At 36.4% G+C, this 21,028-nt stretch overlaps 1 protein-coding gene across 1 annotated transcript in view; it reads left to right on the top strand.

The window, feature by feature from the left end:
- Nucleotides 1-578: 578 nt before the first annotated feature.
- Nucleotides 579-21,028, top strand: part of LOC145692014 (inter-alpha-trypsin inhibitor heavy chain H4-like) — a 199,556-nt gene continuing 179,106 nt past the window's right edge. Inside the window, exon 1 of the mRNA XM_081767312.1 lies at nt 579-807. Coding sequence (XP_081623438.1) covers nt 628-807 — 180 coding nt within the window. The 5' untranslated portion in view covers nt 579-627. The remainder of the gene's footprint in view (nt 808-21,028) is intronic.

Here is a 21,028-nt window from a genome sequence, read left to right on the forward strand (position 1 = left end):
AAAACAACGATTAATTTTTAACTAGTCTCTAGCGTTAAAATATAAACTATTTAAATGTCAATTTATTGATTATCAAATTAGTGTGTAAATATCACCATGAAATAAAAATGAATTTTTAAAAAAGATACTTTAAGTGCTTTTAAGAGCTATAAATTCATTTAAGCACATGATTTCATCAACTATTGATCGTATATGTTTTAAAATTTTAAGAATGTAATTTTTCTTGAGTACTGTAATTTTATGCAATTTACTATAGGGAAAACACGCGTACAAAAACATAAATTCTATCAAGTTTTAAACATTACATCATGTTTTCTTTGTTATAAATGTACATGTACAAAACATTTCATTGTTTATGGTTAGGTTTTAAGGTATTTTGAAAATTTAAAATATGTTATTTTTAACATTAATAAATTGTACTTAAGGATACTTATGAACATTGTAAGAGTGCGCTGCGGCACTTCTAAATGCATTAAGGAAATGTGGATAACCTAATTGCTAGCAATGATTCTGTATAGGTTCTTAGGAATTTGTGTTTTTATGATTAGATCGAATGTATTAGCTGATTTTTTAAAGAATTCTGTTACGGAATCCTATCTATCTGTTGCTGACAAGAATGTGCATAAAATGTCCAAAAGGCAGATCAATACATTTCCTATGGACATGATGCCAAGATTCCGTTTACCGCTGCAATCGCCTCAGCTGATTTCTCAAAATGATTTCTACGATGATGGCATGTATACTGGCGGGGATTATGCGGATGAATTCAGTGACTATTCGGAGGACGCGCCTTCAGAAACTGCTCAGGTAAGTACAAGAAGATATAATTACTTTAAACTTTCACAAAATACATACATTTGAAAGAAAAATCATTGCAGCTAAATTTAAACAAAAATTAACTGAACTCTTCATTAGTGGGTTCTGATCCATGGAGACACTTATGGTCTTGTTTGCTGGATTGCGAAATTTTCTCAATAGACTGAATTCTTCTAAGAACTTTAATTTTGGAGATTTTACAATTAGAAATCCTGTCTTGTATAAAAAGGATAGCTATATATATATATATATATATATATATATATATATATATACATGGTGTAATTAAGGTCGTTTACAACGCTTGGGAGGTGATTCCTTACACGAAAATAAGCAAAAAGTGTATGTGACATTTTCTTAAATTCGGCGTCATTTCCGAGTTACAAGCTGTCGCAAATGGCGGCAAAACGACGTGTGACACCTCATTGCGGACAAAGGAAAGAAGCAACAGCAAGCGAGTGTACACAGTTTAGAGAAAGTAATGCCTGAATAACATAATGGGTGAGAAGCAAGACAGTAGGGACGCGGCACAAGGAATTTCTCAAAGGGGACTTTCTTATGTGGAGAGATTGACATGCGGAAAATGGATGCAGAAAAGGAACTGCTTGTGCCGCGTCCCTACTACCTTGCTTCTAACACCATTATTTTATTCAGGCATTCCTTTCTCTAAATTGTGTAGACCCGCTTGCTGTTGCACCTTTCCTTTGTCCGCAATGAGGTGTCACACGTCGTTTTGCCGCGATTTGCAACAGCTTGTAACTCGGAAATGACGCCGATTTTTAGAAAATGTCACATAAATTTTCTGCTTATTTTTGTGTGGGGAATCTTTAATTACATCCTATATATATATATATATATATATATATATATATATATATATATATATATATATATATATATATATATATATATATATACTTTTACCATTCTTCGCACGGGGAGAATAGGATTAAGGAAAAGAATTTCCTTCGTCCTTCAAATACTTATTTCGATGAAAATGTAATGTTAAAAAAATGTAGAAAATACTCAATTGAACTATTAATTTGACACAAATGTCAGTAAATTTCGAAATTTTATTTTTCACCTTCCCCACCCCATCCTCTGCACACTGTAAAACATTTCGCCTTAAATTTACTGACCGATTACCGTCAACTCTCGCTGCCATCCGATTACCCTAAATTTTACGGACCACTGTTTTTTCATAAAACACGGTAGGCCGTATATTTAGAAGCAAAATAATATTGACCGTGTTTAGAAATAAATTTGGTAACATATTTATATTTTACGGTAATTTACCGTAATATTTAGGGGTGTTTTTTTTAAAAAAAAAAAGCACAGGTGTGTTATTACCGTAGAAGATTTACGGTAATTATCACACCGATTCCCTATCTAGAGGTCCTTGCCGGTCCAGCATACCCTCTTTCTAGATCCAGTAAGAATTCTTGCTGGGCAATATATATTGACCCAATTTTCATCGAATTGCTGGAAACTGTATCAGTACGCACACTGGCTAGCAATAATTTTTGCTAAATGGATGGAAATAGAGGGCACACTTGTCCACTGGTGTTAAAGACTACTTAACTAAATAAAACACAAAAGTGAACGAAAGAAACGTTGCACCTACGACGTGCATAATATCCATAAGAATAAAAGTTGAGATTAATTCTTAGTTTGTAATATCGAACCCTTGTTCTGATATCATCTTGAACATATATTGCTTTCTCTTTTCAAAATTACCAATTTTGTCATGTATTGAACAGAACACCAGAAGAGGGGTTCGATATTACATAAAAAAAAAAAAAAAAACTGTATTTCTTGAATTTTATAGCTGAGTTTTCGCATGCTTTGGAGATGTAGTTGGAACAGTCCTTTTAAGATATTCATAAATTGATATTTTGTTGCAGTGTTAAGACTAGCTTTATTGCATGTATTTTCGCTATGAGTACCAGTAGACTAATAGACCTCAAATATTCTAATCAGCAATTCATTAGATTAGTCGCATTATTACGGTTTCAGATAACCAAGCAGGCACCCGACAACATAGCTGAGAATGACCAGAAGTACGACAAACAAGTGTAAAACCATATGACTCTTCACAACACTGCCTACAGTATCCAGTATCCGCTATCCCAAATTAATAAATACGTGTTTGCATAATTATGTTAGAGTGGCATCAATGCTCAAAAAAAAAAAGTCACCAAACTTCCAGAGTATCGAACTTTTGCATATTTATTAAACGCTCAAATATATTAACAAGACACTAGAACAGACTATAGGTACTCAGAACAAAATTAAAGATAGAAACAACATTTACATAAATATTTTTCAAATCTAACAATTCACTTATCCAGAAAAAATGGTGACAGCATGGGCGCCCGATGAAAATTTTCTAGGGGACTCATCTCCCTGGTTACTATACACACTATTACATTTGGTATTTTTTTTTTATTTCTATTAAGAAATTTAATACGTTTTCATTAGCTAGGGGAGCGACCCCCTGGCTCTCCTTCGGGCACACATGAGTGACAGTGTACTTTTATTTCTGTAACATGAAACATTCCGGTTGATGCAACGGTAAACTACGAAGCACTTTTCCTATTTTTTTTTAAAGTATTTCAACATTGTGATTTTAATTCTAGCTTCACCACCACTCGTAGTTGGCTACATTATCATAAGAACTTTAGTTTATACATCCAGCAGCTTCTAGGTTTCGCATCGTTGCACTTTGGAGCGATCTGCTTGCCACGGTAGGCAACTGAAGTTTTGTTTGTCACCGAACAAAGTTCAAATATTAACATGGTGCTTTCCCGTACATTACCTTGCTTATAATGTTGAATTTCCAGGATATCTTCAACAATAGTACTGTGTATATCACACCAGAAAACCACACACTAAACAAATAAACAAAAGAAAGAAAGAAACAAAACAAAACACATCTGAACCTATGCGCCATCAATCCTCGCTTCAAACATGTGCTTTTTCTCTGCAATGCGCATGCCCGACACAAGTATCTGACAGAAAAACGGTCTCCTACCATTATTTTAGAAAAACGGTAAACCGTATATTTTTACGGTATAAGGCACTTATTTTCACGGTTATTGGTTACAGTGTAGATGAGTATAAACTTGAACTTAAACATCGTTGGGAAGATCACTATTTATTTCAGCAAATTGTAAACTATAAATTGGACGATATTATCGATCATTCTCAATTATTTTTACATCTGACGATTTCACCCTCCACAGGGTGCTAATAAGGCTTTAACTGGAATATTAATAACATTTGGAGAATCGCTTTTTATATAGCGACCCCGAAAACTATGGAAACCTAATGATTCAATGCTAATATCGGTCGTTTTCGTATTTTTTCAATGGAATCATTTCAGCCTTCCCGCGGGAGCTTATGTGGGTTTAAATTGGACCTAAACGGCTTTGGCAGTGTCATTATTTATCTAAGCGACCCCGAAAACTATCGATGCGATGCCGATGTCGGTAGTTTAGATCAGTGCTATTCAACAGTAGGTACGCGTACCCCTGGGGATATGCGAAGATGTTTCTGGGGATACGTAATCCTAAAATAATTATATTTCCAATATTTATTGAATGATCATACTTGAAGAAAATTTTGAAATTTTTCATGTCATTTTTTTAATGTGCCCTTTATCACCCTGTAAATAGTCTTTTGATTGGCACACTGATTGTCATTTTATTGTATCTCTATTTGTCCCGCTTTTTATTCAACAGAAAATGTCTATATTTAGTTTAAAAAGTACATTTCAATTTAATTTATTTTAAACAGCTTCAGGGTTACACAATAGGATGGTGAACTGTGTCTAGGGGTACGCGAGAAAAAAAAAATGTTGAATAGCACTGGTTTAGATCATTTTACATGTCTTTCTTTCCCTCCTCCTGGAAATACTAGGGGATCTTACCCCAACTTCGAGCTAACCTTGGACTTAATGGCAACAAAATTGTCACCAATTAACTTAGAGACCCCGAAAACTATGGATTCAACACTGATATCGATCATTTTCAATTATTTTTACATGCCACTCCTTCCTCCCTCCCCTCAGTAATACTAACGTAACGGTAAATTTGAATTTAAACGGCAATGTACACTTATGTCCAAAATTATTGTCGCCTGTCTATAAATATGTTGTTGTAGGAATAATTTGATGACGAATTCGCCCGGTATTTCTTATAATGTTAGTATGTGTATTATCGGCAAAGACATGTATGTGGCAAATTTCATGTCAAAAGAGCAGTAAATAAGAACAATAAAACGAAAATAAACCTTTCTTGTCCACTTAGCAAAATTTTGTTTTACTCATTCTAATTTTTGTATTTATAATTCTAATTTCCGTACGATGCTTGTGGTGAAGTACGACAGTAATCAGTTTCGGATTTACGTAGCTAAAGAAGCTATAGCTTAGGGCCCTACTCGCTTGGTGGCCCAAAAAGTTCAAAGAAAAAAAAACTGATTGTAATGTAATTTCCAAATAACAAGAAAAAGCAAATAAGATAAAAGTCACATACAGTACAACAATGGTGTTTTGTAGTGTTATGTACTACATTTTTATGAAGCGAGTAGTAGGGCTCAATTTCTCAGCCCCACTTGTAATGAAGCCCCCGTTTCCCAACCTTGCTTGTAATGGGCCCTTGTTTTCAATTACATATTCATTAGGTATAGAAATTAACATACAGCACATATTCAAACCTAAAAAACAGCAACATGTTGTCGCTGAAAAGAAAACTTGACGTATAAAGGACAGAGTTTCCAATAGCTTAGGGTCCCATCAAACTTAAATCCGACACTGACAGTAAGAGATGTAATTCTATCTATCTAAGATATGGTGCCACTTCCTCTAGCCATTCTAAACTTACAAGGTTTTTCTCTTATTGTATTCCATAAATGCTTCGAACACTTGAGGTCGCTTCGTGCATTGTTCAGTATTATTCAATTGAGCACAATTTTCTCTTGGACTAACCATTTTAGGGCAGTGAAACTTAACAAGTCGAAAAATAAGAACTACCAAGCTAATATATATATATATATATATATATATATATATATATATATATATATATATATATACTTGTGGTCAAAAGTTCCGGAACGGCTAAATAAATCCGTTAGAATGCATTTTTCTGAAAATTTGAAAAAGATACGGTTGCAGGATATCAACAGAACTATCGAAAACCCGTGCTCGTCAAAAAGTGTGCGGCCCCTTGCGGACCGCACGGGGCCCAACTCTGATTTTTCAAAGGGCCGCGGTGGCTCAGTGGTAGAACTGGTGCTTGGGGTCCCGGGTTCGATCCCAGTCCCCGGCAAGTGAACTTTGCGGTGGACAAACACCGTGTGCGTGAGTTTCCTCGGGGTTTTCCCGTTTCCTCCTACTTTCCCCCTTCCTCCTCCTCCTCCTAAGTTTATAACTACCCGTGTCGAAGTGAAATGATGAAAACACTCCAAGGTCCAAACCTCATCTATGTTAAAAATTTGATCGAGATCGGTCAAGTGGTTCAAGAGATAGAAGTCACAAACATAGCCACTTTCCATTCTATAATATAGAGTTATTGTTGTAGTATAATTATATTGCTCAATCTTCGATGTGATGTATACCTAAGGAGGCTAGAAGTTATATTTATAAACAATTATTCAACATACGAAAGCATCCGCCCATGAAATCAAACTTGCGGTCATACACTAAGTTTTTGTCATTTCGAAAGAAAAAAATTCCAACCTCACCAAAAATTTGGATGCTTGAGTCTCGGAGTAGTAGTACCGGATGCTTGAGTCTCGGAGCCAAGGCCATACCCATGTAGTCGGGACCTATGGTATACGGAATTATCGATGTTCAATGCTACACTTCTCTTTAGTTTTAGAAGAAGAACACCACTGATATGCTTTGAAATGAAATGAAATATCTAGTTTAACGTCCAACGATTATGCACCAAGGCTAAGGGAGACCGTGATGATCAGAAATGACAGAAATGGTGGAATGAAGAAAGTAGGAGGAAACGGAAAACCCGCGCACACGGTGTTTACCCACCAAAAAAGCTTACACGATGAAAGATGACACCTGTGTGGCTTGAAAACGAGCAATATCTACATAAAACGCGAGCAACCAATTTAGAAAACGACATACTGTAGCTATATATTATAGGACCAGACTGACTCACACGGATTGCATTAACTACTGGGAACGCATTCACTCTAGCGGCATTTATACTGAAGCCAAGAAATTCAAGTAAAAGATGTAATGATTTTTCCCCTTCTTTTTTACATTCTATGAGAAATTCAAGTAGGACCGCTACTTTTGCAAGACTCTTGCGCAAAAGTCTTGGTCTTGGTCTCGCACCCCTTGGTCTTGGTCTTCATCTTGCATCGGAATTCCTGGTCTTGGTAGTGGTCTTGCATGCTAATCTTTTGCAAAAACTGCAAGACCAAGACTCTTGCACTCATCACTAAACATACATAGAAGAAACTTTGTACTACGTGACGAACGGTAGAATGGCAATGTGCAACCAACTGATTTTTTAATTCTCTTTTACCAATAGATACCTAGAGCGATTATCTCGGAGCGGATCGAAAATGGAGTCAACGTCGTAACGGATAACGACGACTTTGGCTGTGTATATCTCTAACGCATATACAATACATGTAAGCGAATTTTGTTTTACCAATAGATAGCTAGATTGATTGCTATGACCTGGTTCGTTAATTGAGTAAGTCCGTTAACATCCACTGAAAAAATAACTTGGTCGGGAATACCAAATTTGGTTGGTCAGGGTATTTTGGTCACTTTATTTGTGCAGTGTAACCAAAATTTGGTTTGTTATTTCAAATTTTTTGGTCAGAAGATTTGGTTGATTAATTTTTTTTATAAGGATTTAGTTTTTCTGACCAAAATATTTAGTTACTAGGTCACTTATATATATTGACTTTTGGGTAATCATGAAAAGCAAATGGCAGCTTGACTAAAGGAACGGTTAGTGCGTAAAGGAACAAAAAATTACTTTCTCGTATATATATATTACTTTACTGTTACGTAATGTGTGTTGGTTACTTTAGTAGGCGTAAATTTGGTGTAACAAATAATCCTCTGTAGAGGTAATGGAGTCCAGTTCCAGTGACGACGCTAGAGCAGGGTGCAATATTGTAGGGGTTGGAGCAATTCCCATTCCGCTACTAGAAACTTCCGTAAAAGGGTATATAAAGTGACACAAACGTCAGAAGTTTGCAAAGTAATTGATGGACTCACAGTTTACAGATGCACAAAATATTAAATTTACGAAGAAGTATGAAATATAATATTGAAAACACATTTCATAAAGAATCCAGATAAGCGAACACTTACCTGCGAGGTCTATATTTCTTGAGAAACACGTTAATAGAAGTTGCACTACTCATGCACTTCATTTCTATAAGAAACAACCGCATTAATTCCGAAGATGATTGTCCGCTTAGCTTTTAACCAAAAGAGTAATAAGAAACTACGAAAATCTAAACATTTTCAACTTTAAGTTCACTCTCGGGATCGCCATCTGCGGCATTTAACCCGGACTGAGTATCTACAGTATGTGACACAAAACTACAGCTCATAAAACACGTACCAACTTGTGCTAGGTTGTCACTAAAGAGCACGAATGCCATTTAGCTGATTCAGGGCAGGAGCTCAGCAGGGACGCAGAGAGCAGGCGCGTCAGTGACAGTGACTGTACGCATAAACGAATATAGTAGAAAAGCACTTTATATAGCATAAAATTCATGTCTTGCTTATCGTAGCACTTTACTTCATCATGTCTTGCTTATAGAGTACTATGTGTATTATTTTCAGTTTAGTTCTTGTAAGTAAAGTTTTTGATAATTGCTATAAAATGTTTTGGTAAATCAAGTTTCGTAGAGGACATTTGATTATATTCGCTAAGTGCAGATTTAAAATGAAACGAAATGAAATGAAATCTGTAAGTTTTACGTCCCACGTTTATGCCGGTTAGGCTAAAGGAGACAGTGATGATGAGAGATGAGTGAAATGGTCGGTTGAAGAAAGTGACAGGAAACGGGGGAACCCCGAGAAAACCCAGAAACACGGTGTTTGTCCACCACAAAGTCCACACGGCACGAGCTGAAGTGCAGATTTAGTATTTGCAAGAAAATTATTTAGTTTCAAGAATCAAACTTGGATCACTTTAACCAAATATTTTGGCATTCCCAACCAAATCCTACATATTTGGTCAGGAGTACCAAATACATATTTGGTACTATTAACTAATACTAGGTTACTGTTGCACCAAACAAATCAAAACCAAATGATTTCGTGCTGATTGCAAATGTTTAATTGGCGCTATATTGAACAAACGATTCGGTTACCAGCACCATTTTTTTTTTTTTTTTTGCTCAATCCGACCAAATCTTTTTTTTCAGTGTCGTAGCTCATAACGGTCACTTTTTACATTAACTGTGTGTTTTTATTTTTGTAATACATAGCTAAAGAAATCGTCTCAGCCGAGTTTGTAAATAGACTCAATCAGTTACCATCGAAATGTATATGGTATAACCACCTTATGTCTCAATTTGCATATATGTTTTCATGTATTTTAACTATTACGAATATTAGCGGTAACTTTAAGAAACATACATCTGTTTCAAATTCTCAAAACATTATATTTGACGAGAATTGCTTGTTTTACATCACAATTCAAAATTATACATCTTACTGTCATGGCGATTAGCACCATTATATATCATAAACCTTTCCTTTACAACGGCTAACATCACTGTAGCAGTATACAAACACACACGCAAACACCCCCCCCACATATATATATATATATATATATATATATATATATATATATATATATATATATATATATATATATATATATATATATATATATATATATATAAGAGAGATTTTGCTTACACTGTTTTTCTTCTTCCTCTTCTATTTTATGATAAGTGCTTGAGCACTGTCCAAAAGTAGATAGCCCAAAATGTAGGGGGGCCCGATCCAACCATATTATAGTTCATTTGCAATCTTACGGTGAAACGTTTAGGGGTCCAGCAAAAATTTAGAGGGGGCGGCCCCTCTAGACCCCCGTGGATACGGGCGTGGCACTGCTGCCCTGGTTACGAACGAAAAAATACAACATACAGCGTCGTTGTAATGGCAAGTATACGGGAACAATTTATAGCATACATCTTATGTATGTAAGGAATTTTATCCTCCTTTGCAATCATAGATAATGTAATTCTACAACAGAAAATATGAACCAGAAGAATTTTCAGTGTTGCCATCCATAGAAAGTACACTGTTGCCAGAATAACATTTCCCCCAGAATTTAAGTTAAGGCAGCAACTATAGGACCGAAATCCACAGCATTTGACTACGTATCATGTTGTCTTGGTATTCTGTGAACTGCTTTTTAAATAATAGTTGTATTTACTTTAAATTAAGAGGAAAATACGAATATGTTCCGTTAAAACGTTTCTTTAAAATTATGTAATTGAGCCATTAAATAAAACGAAGCTACGTTGCAATTATTTCATTTATTTTTATATCTGGTTGTCCTGTTGCAATTATTTATATTCGGTTGTCCTGACAACCTCTTATCCACAATCCTATTATTTAAAAGCTATGACAACATATATATATCTTCTTTATATCCATATTATATCTAACTAACTTCTTTTTTTTCTTGAAATAACATAGTTTAGTACATATATAAAAATACTTACAAGTGTTAACAATGTACAAATATACAACAACGTACCGCTGTATATTATGGCGCCCGACGGACTTTTCTTTTTATTCATTTACTCAAATAAAAAGAAAAAGAATTCTGGACCGTTGACTTTAACATATCAATCACTCGAGTTTTCGAATGCACCTCGTATACTTGAAAATTACAATTCATATAAATATACATATATCTCATATTTAATTTTATACTAATATTATTATCATATTTATTTTAAACTTTATCATCATCTTCATTTATTTATACGTTTCAACGACGATAAGGCACATTCGAAATTTGATTTACAAGTTGTTTGATTTTTAAGTCCTTTTTCGGGTCCATTAAATGCTTGTTACAAATTAATAATTATTTATTTAAGCATCATGAACAAGAATTTGAAAAAGATGTATATGCTATTCATTTTATACTATTAGCATATAATTCGAATCTAACAAGAACACAAACGTAAGAATTGTTTAAAATACAAATTCCTTATAGAAAACATAAATTATTAACTTCAATATATATCCTAGCATTACAAAGATGCTTTTAAATATACTTCAATAACATGGAACACAAATAATGTGATTGATAATACAAATATCAAAGAAAACACATAACATGAAGACATATGTGGCCATATTAAGAATCAATTTGATATATCCTTTCGGACGTCCCTACTTTAGGTTAAGTTACATGAACAATGAATTTGTTTAGGTTGTATTGAAAGTCATAAACAGAAATACAGTCTTGCGCGTTATTTACATCTACATTTCTTTGTTTCTTACTTTGAGAATTTTCGTCATCTATGGGATTTCTACGAAGTCTCCATCGAACGTGATTAGATCTAATGCTTACATGCTTCTTAGGTGAACGTAATCGTACTACACTAGGATTAGGTCGAGTTACACAATCACATTTACCGTCAATACTAAGGTTAGGTTCGGTTATCTTACCGGTAACACTAGGTTCAGTTCTCCTTCGTTTCACTGGAGGTGAAATATCGTGCCTCCTCATAGATCTATATTTGTCTTTTACATGCCATCCACGGTAGTCTGTCCTGTTATGGTTTCTGTTTCTTCTGTAGTTAGGCTCGGTTACATTACCGGTACATATGGATTTAACATCACCTTTTACATTGAGATCACACTTTAGTCTCGCATGGACACTTCGAGCTTGGTTTCGAAGGTAAGTTAGATTCAAGCTAGCACTATGTTGCACCATTGACGGATTTTCAAAACTTTGCACTATCATGCTTAGATTATTAAAGTCAATGCACTGCATAATATTCCGTAAGGATATCGTCAGATTGCTCACTATTATCATATTAGCATTGTCATTAAGTGCACAGTTCAACAGATTCAACTCAATGAACCAAACAACACAAGCACTAACAGGAACACACGTTTTCTTTCTGCATTTCACGAATATTGGAATCAACTTACCTCCTGCTACATAAACCACATGATTAATATCATGTTGAATATATTGTGAATACAAGCAATCAATAGCATTCACTATACGAAAACGGTCGTACCTTTTCACACTTTGATGCATACCGGCATCACCATTACACGCAGCATTCATAAGACAATCAAAAGTATGGGACTGAAAGGAAAAGCTAGGATAGTCTGTTCTAACCAATACGGCAGTATGCTTTTGTGAAAAATCCGTAAATTACACTAATGTAGATTAAAAGTTTGCTTTCTCCGTGGTTTCTATAATGCCTACAGAGTCCTGGACCTCGGGAAATCTCTCCACTATCTTTTCCATATCTTCATCATAATGTCCGAATTTGGCAGCAATTTGTTGGTTCATCTGGTTTAATTTTTCGTGTATTTGTTCCCACTTACCATCATTGCGTTGTTTGCAGTTGCTCTAGCTTTTCATCATTGCGTTGCTGCAATTGTTCAAGCTTTTTATCAAAATGTTTAGCTTGATCCTTGATTTGTTGCGATATTTGTCTTAATAAGTCCATCATGTTGTCTGAAGAATTTGTTACTTGAGTGCCACTCGTTTCACTATCTGCAGTACTCATAACGTTTCTATAGATAATTCGGCCACTTCTCAAAATGATACAATTAGTAATTGGCTCAATGTTGTTCGCTTCTACTTTACTTCAAAACGAACGATACTACTCACTTTCTTCCCTTCCCGGGCTCTGGCACAAGTAGTATTATAAAACATACGATTTAGTTATATGTTTGCTGCAGGGTGTTATATAAACTCATACTTTAAGTTCAAAAACTACAGGATTTACGCATGTAACCTACGTTTTTATGTACGCTACTTACGTTTCTTCTCTTTATGTACCTCACACCAAAGACGCATACGATAAGTATATTGTAAAACTTTGTGTAGTTTTGTCTCATATATAAGGAAGAGGTAGAGCTGTTAGTAAAAAGAGCGTCCGGAATCGACTCCCACTACCAGTATTTTTTATTATAAAAAGTTCCTCTATAAAAGTATTTTTACAAAAATACTATACAAATTGATTTCTCTAGAACCAGGGTGAGTATAGATGGTCTTTAACCGTAAGGTCGCAGACAGGATCTCCAACAGAGCCCCGTAGCAGGCTAAGAGGAGTGGAATTAAGGAACCAATGCTCCGTAGCAAGCAGAGGCGGGTTAAGTGGCTAACAGAGCCCCGTAGCAGGCTAAGCGGCTGAGGTTAGGATTCCCAGACAGAGCCTCGTAGCAGGCTAAGCCAGGAGAAAGGATAGGCGTAGTCCCGTAGCGGACTAGAGGCCTGGGGTTTGGTTACTCCAAGAGTCCCGTAGCAGACTAAAGGAGGGTCACCAGAAAACTGGTACTGAGCTGGATTCTTCTGTCCAATTTATAGCGTCCCTTGGGTGGCGTTGGCGCTGCTGCTTCAATTTCGTCTTCTGCTCCGTGGGAGGGGCTAAACGTCGTCTGCAGGTGATTGCAGGTCCCCCTGGTGGAAGTTCCTCTTGATGAAGCACGAGGTGCTGTTTATAAACACTTGATGCGTGGATTTGTTTGTAAACAACTTTACATGGGATATTACAATATAGAGAGGAGAGAGTTCACTCTAACACAAATATTGTTTATTATTTACTATAATGTATATATATATATATATATATATATATATATATATATATATATATATATATATATGTATATCGGCCTGTGCCTCTCCTGTAATGAAAGTGAAACATTACAGGTAAGGCCCAGGTCTTGTAACGAGAAACTGTACACGCTGTGTAATGTGGGAAAGTACACGACATGGCATGTTCATTGGATGTAAGAAGCGTATAGAAGGCACGTATGTGCGGAAACTGGTGACAGACAAAGTACATGGCACGTGTGCAGCACAAACATGGGGTGTGCAGGGTGCATGCTAGTAAATAGTATACATGCGCTGTTACGTTATTGTGTATAAGCAGTGATGAAAATTTTCCGGAAAATTTTGGAACGGAAAATTTACCGGAAAATTTTCCGATTCAAAAAAAATACTCTACTTATTCCTACATCGTTGTTTAGCCGTGATGTGGGGTGGAAAATTTTCTTCTATATTTTTCCGGAAAATTTTCCGTTCTTAACAAATATTAGTGATCCTCTTTTAATTACTAAATCCCTCTCCCTCTTTTAATTACTAAAATATAGCAATCAACATATTATATTATAGGTTTCAGACCCCTGAATTTTTTTCCACTCCCTACGCTCGCGGTATCGCTAGAGTTCACGATACTTATTTTGTGAGAGTGTGAGCTATTTGAGAAAATTTATGAGCTGGAATTATTTGTAACATAGGGCCTCAAAAACCTTAATCCGTCCCTGGTCTCAACCCTTGCTGTTTTGAAGACGAGAGAAAACATTTCTTGCCTAATGTAATACAAAATATTCATTCAGTACCTTGTCTTATTTTGCATTTATTTATTTATATTTAAACGTTTATTATTAAAAAACATATACTTATTCGCAGTGTTTTTTTTTTTTTTTTTTTTTTTTTTTACAGAAACCAAAGTTGCCGGTCTTTCTATATTTCGACACACTGATTTAAAATATCATGGTTAAAATTGTCTCCTAGCTCAGGGTTACGAGTAAATTGGAACTTTACATTTCACATATATTGCTACCGTAATCAATAAGATATATACTTTAATTAAACTTACCTAATTTATACGCGCCGCTTTTTAACTTCCTTTTGTGAGTAGTGCCTGGAGCATCTCTCTGTGGCATCCAAAATATATCAACCAACATAGCAGCAAACCCACTGTCCTCTGTACCGCTGTTCTCTTTGAGAAATAATCCCAGTAGAACCGCTCGCCGAGCTCATCACTGAATGCGCCACAGTTCTCTGGAACACATCGAGGTGGGAGTAAAGGAAGTGCATCTTCTATGTAATGTTGCAGCCAATGACCTTATAAACATTCGTGAGTGGTCCAAATGGTCCTTGCAATTTTCACCTCTCCTGTTTCTCAAGAACAATGTTGTCACATTACGAAAACAACGCCACGCATGCAGCTGATCAGGGGTTGGAGTGGATTCAAAGTGTGTGTTTCCCAACAGCTGAGGTATATGTGGACCAATAAATATCCCATTTGTGACTTGTTCTGTGCTGAGTGGTGGAACCATATTACACAAATTCTGAAATGCTACTTCATTCATGTGCACAGCCTTAACAAATACTGTCACGAGTCCTAACGTAATGAGCAATGGTGGAAAATAATTTTGTTCGGATTCACTAGAGTTCTTCGGCAATATTTTTTATATCAAGGGACCAGAATTGTTCGTGGAGACCATTCCCTCTGTGTGTAGTGTTTTTCTCTTGTGCAACTGTCCCACACACGTAAGTAGTAGCAATAATTAGTGTAACTCCTTGCAAACCCAATAGCATTGCAATGACTGAAATTTCTAAGTACCACCCATTCATGCGTATTGTAATTAACAGAGTTTAAAATGAATTTCAACATGGTATAACTTTCTTTCGATAAATGTAACATATGTATCAGCGGTCGTCTTGTTGGTATGTAATGTTCAGATCTTCCAATAAAACGTTAATGTCTCTGCAGAATGTAATGTCGCCTTCAGTACGGAAATGACCCTGAGTTTTTTTCTCTAACGCTCCCGAACCACAGACATACATACTGTGTCAAAGATGAGATTCCACTGCTGCAGTCGTGAGGCCAAAGAGCTAGGCATTACGCTCCGGAAGATCTAAATCTTTAATGAGATCATTGAGTTCATACTGTGCAGCGTTTCCAGACTCATAGGTCGGAATTATTCCAAAACTTGATCGAAATTATGCTAGATTCGGTCAAATTATGCTAGATCCTCATAATTACTAATTCAGGAGATTTAAAAAAAAAAACGAAGCTGAGATACGATAACGTAACTTAAAATACGCAGAGCGCAAGAATGCGTGGATAGAACTCAATACTTCACGCACCAAAGCTTTAACGCAACTAAACTAGTGCAGTCGTTGCAAGACTCAATTGCGTATATATCGTATAGATGAATGCAAAGTGTTTGTTTACATACTTTGAAAGAAAATTACCTCTCAGCATAAGCGGAGTTGGGAATTGTCTGCTGGGGGGCAAATTTTTTCGGTCTCGGACCTTTCATTAGAGGAAAAAAGATGGTCATGAAGTCAGAAATAAAGATAGTGAAGTTGTCAAAAAGTTGGAGGGGGGGAGAATGGCCCCGATAGCTCCGCCCATGCCTCGAAGTTAAAGGATTAGAAAACCCTGGGTGGAGCCACACAAAAAAGCCCAAAGCCGTTTCTAACCTACTTCAAAAAATAAGACTGCCTGTATGGTTTACCGACTGTATAAATCAATGGGAGAGGATACGTTTCTGCCATTCTTTTCCTTCCCGCGACCAACTTCTTTCTCATCTCCAGGTTTTACGGCTTTTTGATAAACTTACTGAAATTATGCTAGATTTGGGCAGGATGCTAAAAGCAAGATGCTAGATGCTAAAGACATGCAAATTATGCTAGATCTAGCATCATTATGCTAGATCTGGCAACGCTGATACTGTGTGATTTTGTGTGGTTCTCGATATGACGATGTTAGTATAAATGTTGGGTCAGTCACTGGTGGATGATTGCACAGTTTTGGCTGTGTGTCGGTTCAGCATAAGCGCCATCGCTGCTTTATGGTGGTACATGTGGGGGAACATGAACTATCAATCCTTCGCCGTGAGCCACAGGGCAAATGGCAGATAGGATGTCAGGGTATTGAATATTCCGCCTCCTATAGGTATTCACTCATTTCCTCAAGGGAGGTACCATATAAAAATATCAATCCGATGCATGATTTGTGTGTGCATGCTCACCAAACTTCATGGAGACGTTTTTACCATACATCCAAGCATTCTATGTAGACAAACACGAGGTATAACATGCATGTGGATCACACAATTTCTCTTGATCTTTAACCTGACACCTGAAAAATACCGTATATGTTTGTTTTACTGCCTTAGCCAATTGTCGCCTTCTAGAAGCACAAACAACATATATATAAATATAACGAAAGTTACCAGGTTTCTTACTGCAGGTATGAGGCATTTTCTTGAAAGCGTACATGCGCACAATAATACTAATTCTTCAATTTTAACTCTTCACCTCATAAGCATTCACTGGCAAAGGTCACGACACTCGTTCCAGTAATAAGTGAACTAATGCAGCAGAAAAGCACGCAGCCCTGAACAACGGCAATTAAAATCACATCTAGTTTCTACATTCGACAATGCTGACGTGACTGAAAAGTGTGCGCATGAATCATGGTGTAAAACAGTGTTACCAAATTCACTGGAAGCATCCACCTCACACCTTTTCGGCGTCATAAGTATTACTGTGAAGTATAAACACCTTATTTACCCGTAACCCTGAGCTAGGAGACCATTTTACCCGAGACATTCGTATTCATCGCATCGAAACCTATAAAGCACGGCTACTTTCGTTTCTGCACAAAACGAAAACTGAAAATGTGTGTTCTAGTGTTAGACAAAATATTTCAAATATGATCATGGGTCCTAAAACATATCTACAATAAGTTTCATATAACACGCTCCGGTTACTAAACGCAAACTCAAAGAAAATGGCTTACAATCTCGATGCTCGTAAAACCCATTTGAAGCGTTTGGGTAGAAATACTACTCTGCTTTGTAGCAGCCAGTTCTCGTACTTACGTATAGTTTAAGGAAGTCGTTTCTCCTTTCGAGGGGGCGCGATGGCTCAGTGGTAGAGCGTTCACCGTTGGTGCTTGGGGTCCCTGGTTCGTCTTTTTATTCTTCTTCCTTGGTTGGGGAAGCTGCTACATCATCTGATGACATCTTTCGATGCTTACCCGTCTCATTGCCGAAACCTGTGTTTCTGCAATGTTATCAAGTGATAGAAATCTCCAGACATCCACATCTGTAAATCTGGCCGTTTACACATATCCAAAATTGTTTATTTCTGTTAACAAACATTTTACAAAACACTTGACATTGCACTTTCTTAATTATTGTACTCGTTATCATAACATTACTTAGCTAATTTTGCTAGATCTGTTTTTATTGCTGTCACTTCAATGTAAACAAACAATGCGAATGACATAATTTTGTAATGTCTTAATCTTTCCTAATGTTAATTCATACTTTAACCTAAATTTAATTTTGAAAACTTCATTCTTAATTCACTTATTTATCAATTTTAATCCCGTTCAATACGCATGTATTGACAATATGGTTCTTATAATTTGGAAGATAAAGTACACAAATGGAAATAACTTCCTTCCCGGGAATTTATAGGCAGGGAAAAACACGGGAATATTCCCCTTTCTAAAATTCCTTCCCATCGGGAATATTCCCACTGCCCATCACTAGTAGCTGGTAGTGTTGGATCCCCTGCCCCCAACGGTTGGACAGCTCTCCACCCAAAAGAAAGCTAGGTGTACATCTGTTCATTAGTGTCTATGAAGTGAGTGGATATATGGAAATCGTAGTAATTATGTTTATTTTTTCTTGTGGAAACGTACCTAATATAAAAATAAATTTATTCCCTTTATCTATCCAGCTATCTTGGAGGCTAGATTGTGTGGCGTAGAATGGCCTATAATCAGAGGTAAAAGTGAGGGGGATCGCGGGAGGATGCCGTCTCTCCACCTTCAAAAATTATATACAGCGTCCCCCCAGTTCCTAAAAAGAATACAATGGGTAAAAGTAGTCAAAGAGACGGCGTGACGTCATGCCACTACCTATCGTCCCCCTACTTTTCAGATCCACTTTACCCCTGCCGATAATGTGAAGGTATGTATAAGGCCTACCGCTCACTGGCGACAAAACAGCTGCGCAACTATCTCGTCGCTGTCGCCTGCAGTCAGCAACTTCACGGAGACAAAACAGTTTTGTTGCCCTACTCTCGCTCACTGGCGACGGCAACAGAAAAGTTGCCGAGCATTTCATATCACAATTTACATAATCGGCGACCGGAACAGTTCACATAATCGCTGGTTTTGGACATAAAAAAAAAAACTACCGCCCATTCCAATGGCTAAATAAATAAATTTAAATAAACTTTCGAAGGTAGCGTCAACAGGGGCGTTATTTCAGACTTCACTTGAGGGGGGCAAGAGCGCCACCGACATAAGACTTTCACGTTTTGTACTAGTATATTAATAGACAATTGATTAAAGTATATGTATTCGTCAAACTCTTGGGGAGCAATTGCACCTCCTACCCCCCTAAATGACGTCCCTGAATGTCAGTGAGTGACAAGAATAACAGCATTGTGTAAGCTAATACGAACGGTAACAATTATTCGAATCAAAAGATGACAAGAATAACGAAAATATAAAACGACTGGAAATAACTAACAGACCGAAACTAACAAAAGCGGCAATCCGACAACACTGTACAGTAACTGTACTCTCAATGTACTACGTATAGCCATAAAATAAAAATTGGCTTTCTTCGTTCTTCCCGCGTATTCTTCGCGTTTTAAAATCGGCCATTTTTATACAGTACAGTTTTTTTTTTTTATTATTTGAAATGGAAAGAAACTTGAAAATGATAATTTTATCTGTATTTTTTTCTAGTTGTGGGAAATTAATGAAAGTAGTAGTGTGTAGTATGACAGCGATATGTCATTATCGAAAAATGTAACTCCCTGTGTTGTTTTCTCTTGGCTGGAAAGCTCATTCTAGTTTCTTATAACAGCGAAACACACTTCCTTCCATAATTTCTTCTTTATATACAGTATATTTCTTCTTTAACGCTGAGCATTTCTCTATATCCTCAATTAATTTTTCATAGTCTTTATCACAAATGATATGCTAGTCACTAATCAAAGAATGTATTAGTTTCCATTGCGAGCACTTCTTTTCACGCGCTACACACGGAACGAACTGTTACGTGAAACTACTTGTAGAAAACATTTATTTTTTTTACCTTTCTATTTGGAGGTATCTCGGCAACTTTTCTGTCGCCGTCGCCTCAGTGAGCGGACTCCCATAAGACTCAATGCATTTTTAAATGTTGCGCAACTGTTCCGTCGCCGAGCTGTTGCCCTGCTGTCGCCCTGCTTGGCGACACCTCGGCAACTTTTCTGTCGCTGTCCCCTCAGTGAGCTGACTCCCATAAGACTCAATGCATTTAGCCAGAGCAACAAGATAGTTGCCCGACAAAATGTTGCCAGTGAGCGGTAGGCCTAACTCGTGTACCCAGCAACTGCACTAGTCACGATGTTAGTTCGGAGGTACACTCATGTCCAAAATTATTGTCGCATGACTATAAATAAAACTTTCTTGTTCATTTAGGAACATTTGGTTTTACTTATTCTAATGTTTATATTTATAATTCTTTTCCTATGAAATTTGCCACGAATATACATTTCTCGATTATACACATAGTATCAGTATTATAAGTACCGTGCAAAATAATTATCAAATTATATTCTTACCAGAAGACAGTTATAGATATGCGACAGTCATTTTGGACATGAGTGTACATGAACAAAGCTCCTGTCCTTTGTACCTCAGTGACGTAAATTAAAACTGAATTTGTAAGAGTTCGTTTTCTTAAAGTGTATCATAAATTTTATTTTTCCAGGACTTTACAAACAGTTTACTAGATGGCAAGATACAAAATTTTAAAATTCAACCATTAACATTTACACAAAACGACTATCATGCAAATATCAGTTTCGAGTTTCTAGCATTAAAACATTACGCTAAACATACTTCACCCAACTTTCTCGAGCTTTGCTACTACATTTACCTAAAGAAAACACAGCAAATGTCCATGAAGTTTTTGTGGAGTAAGTTTATTTATTCTATTCTCGTAACAACTATCTCATGATGTCACAAAGTGGACATGGGATAGGTGATAGATTTTTGAATTTACTTTTTTAAAAGACACATATTGGCGAAGTATGCTAGTGTCTTGAAGGCAAAATTTGTAATTTGAAATAAAAAATTCGTAGGAAAATGAAGCAAAAAGATAATTTTTTTTCGGTAA

Source organism: Thermobia domestica, chromosome 8, assembly GCF_964235325.1.
Source record: "Thermobia domestica chromosome 8, izTheDome1.hap1.1, whole genome shotgun sequence".
Classification (NCBI taxonomy): domain Eukaryota; kingdom Metazoa; phylum Arthropoda; class Insecta; order Zygentoma; family Lepismatidae; genus Thermobia; species Thermobia domestica.